This window comes from Hibiscus syriacus, unplaced genomic scaffold (assembly GCF_006381635.1).
Source record: "Hibiscus syriacus cultivar Baekdansim isolate YM2019G1 unplaced genomic scaffold, ASM638163v2 tig00003507_pilon, whole genome shotgun sequence".
Classification (NCBI taxonomy): Eukaryota; Viridiplantae; Streptophyta; class Magnoliopsida; order Malvales; family Malvaceae; genus Hibiscus; species Hibiscus syriacus.
In genome coordinates, this window is record NW_024061975.1 from 593,702 (window position 1) to 604,242 (window position 10,541).

The 10,541-nt window shown below is 35.0% G+C and overlaps 1 protein-coding gene and 1 pseudogene across 1 annotated transcript; one reads left to right on the forward strand and one right to left on the reverse strand.

The window, feature by feature from the left end:
* The first annotated feature begins 1,442 nt into the window (after window positions 1-1,442).
* LOC120178718 (aminoacylase-1-like) lies at window positions 1,443-5,146 on the forward strand. Its single transcript, XM_039184511.1, has 5 exons — window positions 1,443-2,071; window positions 2,297-2,559; window positions 3,340-3,477; window positions 3,877-4,116; window positions 4,844-5,146. The coding sequence occupies exons 1-5, from the start codon at window positions 1,471-1,473 to the stop codon at window positions 4,955-4,957; spliced, it is 1,356 nt and encodes a 451-aa protein (XP_039040442.1). The 5' UTR covers window positions 1,443-1,470; the 3' UTR covers window positions 4,958-5,146.
* Window positions 5,147-5,358: 212 nt separating this feature from the next.
* LOC120178142 lies at window positions 5,359-9,864 on the reverse strand (annotated as a pseudogene).
* Between the last annotated feature and the right edge of the window lie 677 nt (window positions 9,865-10,541).

Consider the following 10,541-nt stretch of genomic DNA (forward strand, 5'->3'; position numbering starts at 1 on the left):
TTAAATTAGATAAAGTTCGAACTAAAAAGTTTCGATTCTAAATATAGGGTAATCATCTAGGTACCAATTTTTGGGCGCTTGTGGGGGTGCTAATTCTTCCCTAAGCGTAACCGACTTCCGAACCTGATTTCTGGATTTTCACAAACCCCAAAACTTGGTATTTTGATAAAAATAAAATGTTTTATTAAAATCATCCAGTTTTTATGGTGCCTCAATCGCACCTTAAAATGATTGGTGACGACTCCTCACATTTCAAAACTTTTTCAAAGAAAAAACCCTAAGTCGGTATTAATTTTCCCATGCCCGGGCGAAAAACGGTGTCGATAGAGTGCTTAAATTGTACAAACATATTTTTTCTGTGTGAGGTTTTCTTTTAGTTTGCTTAATTTGTATTTACTCTTTGTGAGAATATGTATCCAATGTTTTTGGGAATAAATTTTGAAACGTTTGTAAGGTTACAAAAATTGTCCTTAAAGGTAGGAAAATCTAGTGGAATTGAAAAATCCTGAATGTGAATGCTAGGATACTCGATGTAGACTTTGATTAATAAAGTTGAACCACTCTAAATCGTTGTGCAAATATTTTTATTTTTTTAGTTTCTTTCACCAAAATTTTTAAAAGGTCAATTCACCCATTGTAGCTTATTTTGATAGTTCATAAGAACTAACAAGATGGTAGAAGAAAAATTAGTATAGAAATATTGTGATAAATTGAGAATTAATTTCATGATTATGTTACAAAAACCTTTTATTCTCTTATAAAATTAAGTTGTTACAGTTTAAAAAAATACCAACAATAAGTTGATTTAATGGGATGGGACATTTAATCACTTAAATAAGGATATGAGTATGAACCGAGGAGTTTACGAATAAAATAAATTAAATTAGGAGGTCCCTATATAATAAAAAATTAATATTTAAAATTTAAAATTTACAATTCATGGATGGTCTATAATTACTAACTTAAAATCTTACAATCATATAATATTTAAATAATCATTGACATAATAATAAAAATTATACGTAACATTTGCATAAGTAATCACTTTATTGCTATCTTCTTTTTTAGTCATTTTATCTCTATCTTCTTTTTGAAGCATTTTAACTTCCTAACATTTTATTTTAGAATAAAATATTTCTTGAGTGGATAAAAATCGTTAGTTGACTAATAGTCAACGAATCTATTGATGTGATAGGTTTATGTGTAATATCATATCATCAAAAAATATTTTTTAACTATTTTTAAATATATTTTTATAAATGTATATATAATTAATTATAAATATAATTTATTCTAAAATTATTTTTTATCGAAGTGGCATCCCACATGGATTTATCATATTCATATGAAATTTTAACAATTAGTCAACTAATAATTTTAAACCAACAAAAAGATATTTTATTCTAAAATGAATAGTTGTGAACTAAAATACCCAACTCAAAGTTTTGAAGAAGCCACTGAATCAATTCTATGGAAAAACTGTGCAACTTCAATCGTCGTCTTCTACTCTTTTCTTTACTTATATTTCCTATCCTCGTAATTTCAAAAACAATGCCAACCCAAGATGAGCAATCCGAAATCATCTCAAGATTCCAAGAATACCTCAGAATCAACACAGCTCAACCATCCCCAGACTACGATAAATCCACCCAATTTATCCTAACCCAAGCCAAATCCCTTTCTTTAGAATTCCAAATCATAGAGTTCGTCAAAGGCAAACCACTCGTCATCCTCAAATGGCCAGGCTCCGACCCTTCCTTCCCTTCTATCCTACTTAACTCCCACACCGATGTCGTCCCCTTCGAACATTCCAAGTGGATTCATCCTCCTCTTGGAGCCCATATCGACGAACAAGGCAATATCTTTGCTCGGGGATCCCAGGATATGAAGTGCGTTGGGATGCAGTATCTGGAGGCTATTCGTAAGTTGACGATTTTTGGGTTTCAGCCGAAACGGTCTCTTTACTTGTCGTTTGTCCCCGATGAGGAGATTGGTGGCCATGATGGTGTTGAGAAGCTTGTTTACTCTGATGTCTTCAAGAGTATGAATGTTGGTATAGTGCTTGATGAAGGTAAAATCCTAATTTTACTGCTTTTTAAAGTTCATTTAAAGGGGGAAAACTCTAATCATGTTTGAAATGGCTAATAGTTAATTACTTATATGCAATGATACAATGCTTCTTATTCATTCTTTAGCTTGCCGGTTAGGGCCTGGAATTTATAAGCATGATGGGATTTTGGTTTTTTTCCTCTTCTGTATGTTAGTGATGATGATGTTTAAGTTGTTTGAGAAACAGGGTTGGCTTCGCCTAATGAGAATTTTAGGTTATTCTATGCGGAGAGGATAACGTGGTGGCTGGTGATAAAGTCTACGGGAGCTCCCGGACATGGGGCGAAGCTTTATGACAATAGTGCAATGGAAAACCTTTTCAAGAGCATTGAGATTATCAGGAGGTTCAGGGCCTCACAGTTCGATTTGGTCAAAGCTGGTTTGAAGAGTGAAGGGGATGTCATTTCGGTTAACATGGCCTCACTTAAGGCCGGCACGCCTTCTCCCACTGTAAGTATCTTTGTTTCATAGTTCCTTAGAGCACTTGGTTGCCACATGAACTAAAGACTAAACTTTCTGCGCTAAAAATGCTCATTAAAAATAACACAGTTAGCACATTCAATTAATAGACCTTTTTATAAAGTGTTTATCAGGGTTTCAAATCGCGGTCACGGTCGTGTTTTCGGTCATTTCGGGTTTACCGTGATTGTGGCCGTCGCAGGCGCTATTGCTGGTGTAGTGGGTAACTCGGACGGCGGCGAAATCGCTATATCGCGGTCGCGGAACGTTTTTTGAAACCCTGGTGTTTATGTTTCAGTTCTCATAATCTTCCATTTGTTCAAGTTACATACAATCAATCAACAAAGGCAATGCATGAAATATTACCTAAAAGCAAAATACCAAAGTGCTCATGTGTGCAGTTGACTATAACAAGTATCTCTTAAGTTACTTAATCCACTCTTATTTGAAACTGATTATTCAGTTTAAACTTGGTTTTAGAATTGCTCTTCCTTTTTCCTTTTTATTTTTAATTTGAGAGTAGAGGTTTAACTCGTTACAAAGTCTTTGACTTAACAACTGTAGTAGAGCAAACATTGGATTCTCAATTAGATCTTTTGTTTTTTCTCTTTCCCATTGTTACATACAATCATGCTACTGATATTTAGTCAATTTTGTTGCCAAGGCAGTAGCCATATGCAGACACACATATTCTTTGATTTCATGGTAAAAAATGGTGATATATATAATATCTACCTCTAACATACACATTGTTTTAAAATTTTCTGCCAGGGTTTTGTTATGAATTTGCAGCCATCTGAAGCAGAAGCTGGTTTTGACATTCGAGTACCACCAACAGCTAATACAGAATCCTTGGAGAAACGGATAGCCGAGGAATGGGCACCGGCTTCTAGGAACATGTCATTTGAGGTAGAGCAAGTGATGCGTTCTCTCTTGGAAAAAGTTGGCATTCAGTAATAAATAAAAGGGTGGTGTACCATTTCCTAAATCTGTGATTTCAAAATTTCATGGGAGATCCTGCAATATTTGACTTGGAATCAATATGGTGACATCCTATGATTTGTTCATATTTTATTCTGTTCATACCAACAGTTATAAAGTCCCCCTCTCATGCTTTTCAAAGATAGTGGCACTTATCAAATTGTTTTGATTTTATATCATCTGAGTTGCTATCTAAATACAAAATTGGTGCATTCCATGGGAAATAAAGGTGATAAGTTTTAGAAAAAGTAGAAGGCTGGCCATTTGTGTGAGTTTCACATGGTGTTTTGATGTTTGCTAAAACTAGTTACTTACTCCTGTCTGCAGTTTAAGGAAAAGGATACTACCGTTGATCACTTGGGAAGGCCGCTCATAACTGCCACCGACAGTTCTAACCCATGGTGGACTCTGTTGGAAGAAGCTATCAAGAAAGCTAATGGAAAGGTCGGGAAGCCAGAGATTTTTCCGGCCTCTACAGATGTTTTCTATTTTCGGCAAGTGGGCCTTCCAGCTATTGGTTTTTCACCTATGGCTAACACTCCTATTTTGCTTCATGACCATAATGAGGTACGTCGTGCATCATTACTGTCATATGTCAATGTGATGCACATGCTTGCATATTCATTCACATTCCCACAATAGTATCAGTATTGACATATTTCTGCTTACAACTTGTATTACGACTGTAAATAGTAAAAACCTAAATACTGTTAACCACAACGGTCACTTCACTAAGCATTCAAGAAGAAACAATTTCTTGTCATGCTTGGATTCTAGCTCTTGCAAATTCCAAGTGCTAAATGAATTGTGAGCATTTATTTTAAACTCTTTTCTTCTCTTTTCCTTGTTCCATCTTAATTTCAAGAAGTCGCTCACCATTTGCTGCATTTTAGCCTTGGTTTTTTGGTTAGATATATAGCAATGCAATGCCATGTAGAAAACTCGGATTCGTTAAACTGGTGGTGAGGGTTGTTAAGTTTATCTAGGTGGTCTAAGAGATGGTGTTAGGGTTCTCATTCCTATGTCTGAGTTGCTATCTTTGATGTTTGTCACTGCTTAGGTGCACTCTTTTTCCTCCTCTTAGGTTTAGGGAGGTTTTTTAACGAGTCCCCTAACAATGCTTGCTTTTACTGCACTTTAATAAAATTCTTACATTTAAAAAAATGTAGCTTTAAATTCTGACAGCAAAAACTACTGAATTTCATGAATATGTTTTGGATAGCAGTCGTATATCATAGTCAGCAACTAGCAGGAATGTGATGTACCTACCTGTCGTTTTTCTTCCCTACTGCAGTTTCTAAACCAAGCTGAGTACTTGAAAGGAATCGATGTGTACGCGTCCATTATTCAAGCATATACGTCATACATCCCGTCTCGAAGAGATAGCCTTCCGAGAGACGAGTTATGAAGGATAAGCACGGGAGTATCTTCTTCCTCAAGTGAGAACTCCTAGTTTCTCTTGCTGCCTTGTAGTACTAGACCTTAATGGTAGTAGAGCTAAGGTTAGCCTAGTAATGTATCATTAGCAACGGAAGCAATTCATCATGCCGCTTATGGATGATGGTTTATTTGAACCTTCCTGATGAGATTTTCATATTTTTTTTTTATTAACTCATTGCATAGTTCAGTGGTAAAAGAGAATGTTTTTCTTCCTAGAAAACTCGGATTTGAACAATTGTATTTACAATGTTTATTAAAGAAATTCTTTTAATTAATTATATATTTACAGCAGAATTTCCTGTGTTTTATAGATACACTATGCCAAAAAAAAAAAAGAACTCTCGTCTTTATGGCAATAAAAATTAAGAATTACACAAGCTGATTTTCATGGTTTGCCTCCTCATCAGCAAGCAAAAACTCTATACCAGCCACTCAGCATCGCGTTTCATCAAGTAAGATACCAAGCATCTCATCTTGGATGAGCCTTTTCACCAACAAGGAATGCATGAGCCGCATCTTTTATTTCAATCCAACTACACTCAGGTTCCTTCTTGACTTATTATACCTCATCGTCTTCCTTGTATACGAAACCTTGTCCCACAATCCAGCATCAGTGTAAATGTTCGATAGAAGAATATAAGCAGAGGAATCTTGAGGGTCCAATCGCAAAAGAGAATCAATCACTTTCTCGGCCTCCTCTACATTCCCATGGATCTTGCAAATGCTAAACAAAGTTCTCCATATAACATCATCTGGTTCAGAAGGCATAACATTTATGAGTCTCAATGCCTCATTAATTTGGCCAGCCCTTCCCATTATATCCACCATACAGGAATAGTGCTCCAACTGAGGTGCTAAACCAGTCACTTGACATAATGGCAAAATAATGCAATCCCTTTTCTACCAGCCCTATATGTGCACATGCTCTAAGGACAGAAACAAATGTTGCGTGGTTTGGTGTCACATTCTCAATAATCATATCCTCGAAAATTTGAAGGGCCTCTTCTCCAAGGCCATGTTGGGCATACCCACAAATCATGGCATTCCATGTTACGAAATCCTGATTAGTTGCTTTCTCGAATATGAGCTTGGAATCATACATGTTTCCACATTTTGAGTACATATCCATAAGGGTGCTGCATATGTATACATCCGATTGCAGTTCAAGCTTGAAGATTTGAGCTTGAATTTGTTTACCAAGTCCAAAAGTGGCCAAATTAGTACATGCATCAAGAACTGTTGCATAAGTGAAGTGATCTGGCTTTACCCCCATTTCCAACATCCGGGAAAAAATTCTGAGCTTTTTCACTTTCTTTTTGTAGAGAAAATCCGGAAATTATTGCATTCCAACAGACCATGGTTTGCTGCTCTATTCAGTCATGGATCTTTTCTGCCTCTTCCATCATCCCACATTTACAGTACATATCAACAAAAGCACTTCCAACGAATTAATGCAACCCTATTCCGGATTTAATTGTTCTATTATGGATCTTCATTTCCATTCTGTTCATGTGCTGCAATAATTGCATTCTAAGAAATAGCATCCCTTTTCTTCATTTCATAGAAAACACGGCATGCTTTGGCTAAAGCTCCAGATTTGCCGTACGTGTCCAGAATAGCATTGGTCACACAAATATTTGACTCGAGAGTAGTTTTGACTGCCAAGGTATGTACTTGAACGCCCTCCAAATACCCTTTAATGACTGCAGAAACACTAAACGCTCACGATAAACTTATTTCATCAAAACCAAGTTCAGACTTGAGCAAATGTCGAAATAACTGCAACGCTTCAATGGCCTGACAACTTTGGGCATAACCTATAATTATGGCATTAAAAGATTGCAAATTGAGATTCTGAAACAGTTCAAATATCTTTCTAGCTTCAATCATATTACCGCTTTTTGCGTACATATCTAAAATTGCTGTTCCTACAATCGATTCTGATGCGAAAAATGACCATGCGAAAATTGACCGTGCAACTGCGTTCCTAACCAAAATGAAGAGAACCCAGCGCATGACCTGAAAACACTAGCATAAGTTGATAGACTAACCCCAATACCTCCACTTTGCACGTCTTTGAACAATTCAACACCCTTAATAAACTTACCATTTTCAACACAACCTGCTATGACAGCACTCCAAGAAACCCAATTCTTCTCGGCCATTTGATAAAAGTACCTAATTGAATCATCTATCCTTCTACATTTCCCATAAAAATCCACCAAAGCATTTCCTGTAACGACATCTCTATCAAAAGAAACTTTAACAGCCACACCATTACTTGTAGCCCCAGATCAAACTCTTCCAAAACAACACAAGATTTCAAAAAAGAAAAAAAAGGCAAAGGTTGTCCAGTCAAATCCAACTCCCGCCTTAATCATTTCCAGGAAAACCAAAATGGATTTCAAACACTCACCATTCTTCAGGTACCCTGAAATCAATGAATTCCAAGAATTAGCATCCTTTTCAGGCATATCATCAAAATACCTCCTTGAAGTCTTCATCATCCTATTACTAGCATTCCCGAAAATCATTGCATTCCAGGACATAACATCTAGTTGAGAAATTTTATCGAACAATTTAGTAGCATATCCCAAATGCCCACATTTAATATACAACTGGAGCAACCAATTGGCTACAAAGACTGTTGGGACAAACCCAGATATTATCATTTGGCAACGGGCCTGTTTGCCTGGGTTTAAGGATGTCTGGTTTGAACATTCTTGGAAAATGTGGGAATTGTTTTTCTTCCTAGGAGTTGAAACAGTGAGGTTTAAAGAGAGGTGCTTTCGACAATGGATGAGAAGAGAGGAGTTCTAGTCATTTATTTTTCGAACGGTTATAGTTTCTGAGCGTTTGTTTTTGAAGAGAGGTTGGAGAATTGAGAGTTAAGTTTTCCGCACCATAGCATGTGTCTTATTAGATCGACAAACTTGATTCGAATATATGATTAATTAAATTAATTTATTTCCGAACATGATAGTCTAAAATTAATCTAAAATTTGAAATAAACTGAACTAAATCAAAATGACTTGAATTTTAGCTAGATCGATATAGACACGTATCTAATTTAATTTGAACAGAAAAAAGCTCAAACTGAAAGCTACTCGAACCAAAAATAATTTGGATAGAAAGTAACATCAAATTCACGTTAAGGAGGCCAAAAAGAATGTCTGATGATTCTAGACTAAATTTGCTGAGTTTGTGACATAATTGGATGAAACGAATAACGAATTCACATTTAGGAGGCTAAAAAGAAGTGAACAAGAACTTTAGGGATTAAAGGTCGTTAGTAGCAACGACCGATGACGAGTGACAAAGATAGTAGTGGGAGGTTGGTTGGCAACAAGATATCATGGTTGAATTGAGTGGTCAAATTAAAATTTTATTTAAAGTTGAGGAATCAAATTAAAAATTAACTCCTTTTACTAACATGTCACCTAATCATATTAATACGAGTTGATACTTTAGGGACCGAAACATAATAATTGAAAACATAAATGACCAAAATTTAATAAATGAATAATGTAAATGATTGAAGCATAACTTCTCAAAATCGATGAGAAAAATAAACTAAATTTCAATAAAAGTGATCATTCCTAGAAGTGAACACCTCTATTGATAAAAGATCGATTCATTTCTAAAAATGATTGATCCTTCTTCTTCTACTACTAGTTAAAGGAGGGAAGTTCTACAGCGCTGTATATTAAACCTGCCTCACGTGAGCATTTTCCGTTAAAGAATGAATCCCTTAACTAATAACTATCAAAATTTTCAAAAAAAAAAAATTGATGGGAATAGTTAATTTAAGTTAAAAAGGTGCTTTATTTTTTCCACTCATACCTCAAGCATAACATGTTACTCATTTTTAATTGATTGATAAGATGTAAATTTTTAAAAGTTGGTGACAAAAGTGCAAGTGTTTTAAAATTTTAAGGATATATTATGCTTAAAATAATTTGATTAGAGTTTAATAATAAATATATTTTCTCTTAAAAGCTATAAACATCGCATTTAACTAAAAAATTATTATAAAAAAATATGGGTAAAATATATAAATAGTTTCCTAACTTTTAAGGCGCTTATATTTTGGTCATGGAACTTTTGAAACATGCAATACAATCATCAAACTTTGAATTCGTTTTCATTTCTGTCTCTGTCGTTACCTCCGTTAGTTTTTCTGTTGACGTGACACTTAAATGTCGTTAAACTCTTCATCCTTCTTCAGTGACTCTTCTTCTTCCCCTTCCTAGTCACCCCACTTTCGATTAACGGTGACTCACATCGCCACCATCATCGTCACTGACGTCGCCTCTCGATCACACCTCGATCCTCAATTCATACTCACCATCCATCGACAAGTTCTGTCCCGATTTCGAAAGTGGGTGGTAAAGCCAGATCCAATGGTGGCCTTTTCAATGGATGGCCATCTCGATGGATATCGAAGCAATGCCAGAGAAAACTCGAGCCGATTGATAAATCGGAGATGGATGAATCTAATCGGAGCTAGCAACAAAAGAAGTTTCACTCTTCAACGAATGAGAAGAACGGCCAGAATCAGGGACAAAATTTCTACCTCGGAATGTAACATTTCTTGAAGAACCACAAGCAATTATCAACTGGAGTAAACGAGGCCTCAATTCTAAAACCCCAAAACGAAAGCAAAATAGCAGCTAAAACAAATTACATCAAACTTCATGGCTTTATATCCATCTTTAAACACTAATCCCAATTCAAAAACACATGAACTTTACTCTCAAAATTCAAAGCTTCATCAATGACCATAACAGGATAAGACAGAACACCGCTAGAAATAAAAGATTGCCCATATCGACTCAAAACCAGAACAGAGAAGAGAATGCCCAAAAACGACATGGAAGAACTTTAACAGCTTAAACAGCCCAAAAAAAACCAAGTCGAGGAAGACAACTACACAAGCACTCGCAAAGACCCACTCCGATTATTATAGTCAAAAGAGAACACAATGAAAGGCAAGGGATGGAACCTATGTTGCACTGATACGGTTATGGGAACGGATACAGGGACGAAAAACGGTAATTTTTAAAATTATAGGATACAGGAACGGCAAGGGTACAACATATAAAATAATTTTAAAATTATAAATATATATAAAAAATCATAAATAAAGTCAAGTAATTTTAAATTATTCATATAATAAATATACACATTTTCTGATGTAAATATAAACTGTTAGTTTTATTAAAAAAATCTAAAATAATATTATAATTTTAAAAGCTTACAACCACAAATTAATCGTATAATTAAGATTCATATAACCATTGACACAAAAAATTAATCACTTAAATTAAAATCATACAAAGAAAATGTTAAACATCTATCTAAAAATTCAAACAAAAATATAGATGGTAATAGATCTCGTTACATTGAAATATGAACCACAACAATAGATCAATATATTGAAAGATCATCAATAATTGCAAATCAAAGTTGAGTGTTGTGAGAAAATTATCTATGAATGCAAATCACATATCTAAATTCAATTTGAGAGTCAAAAGCAAACAATATAACAA

What these genes read in the sequence shown, in the direction of transcription:
- LOC120178718 (XM_039184511.1), top strand. Translation starts at nt 1,471, where the DNA reads ATGGAAAAACTGTGCAACTTCAATCGTCGTCTTCTACTCTTTTCTTTA. An exon ending in CCGGCACGCCTTCTCCCACT is followed by an intron (nt 2,560 to 3,339) that starts GTAAGTATCTTT and finishes ATTTTCTGCCAG; the next exon opens with GGTTTTGTTATGAATTTGCA. An exon ending in CTAGGAACATGTCATTTGAG is followed by an intron (nt 3,478 to 3,876) that starts GTAGAGCAAGTG and finishes TCCTGTCTGCAG; the next exon opens with TTTAAGGAAAAGGATACTAC.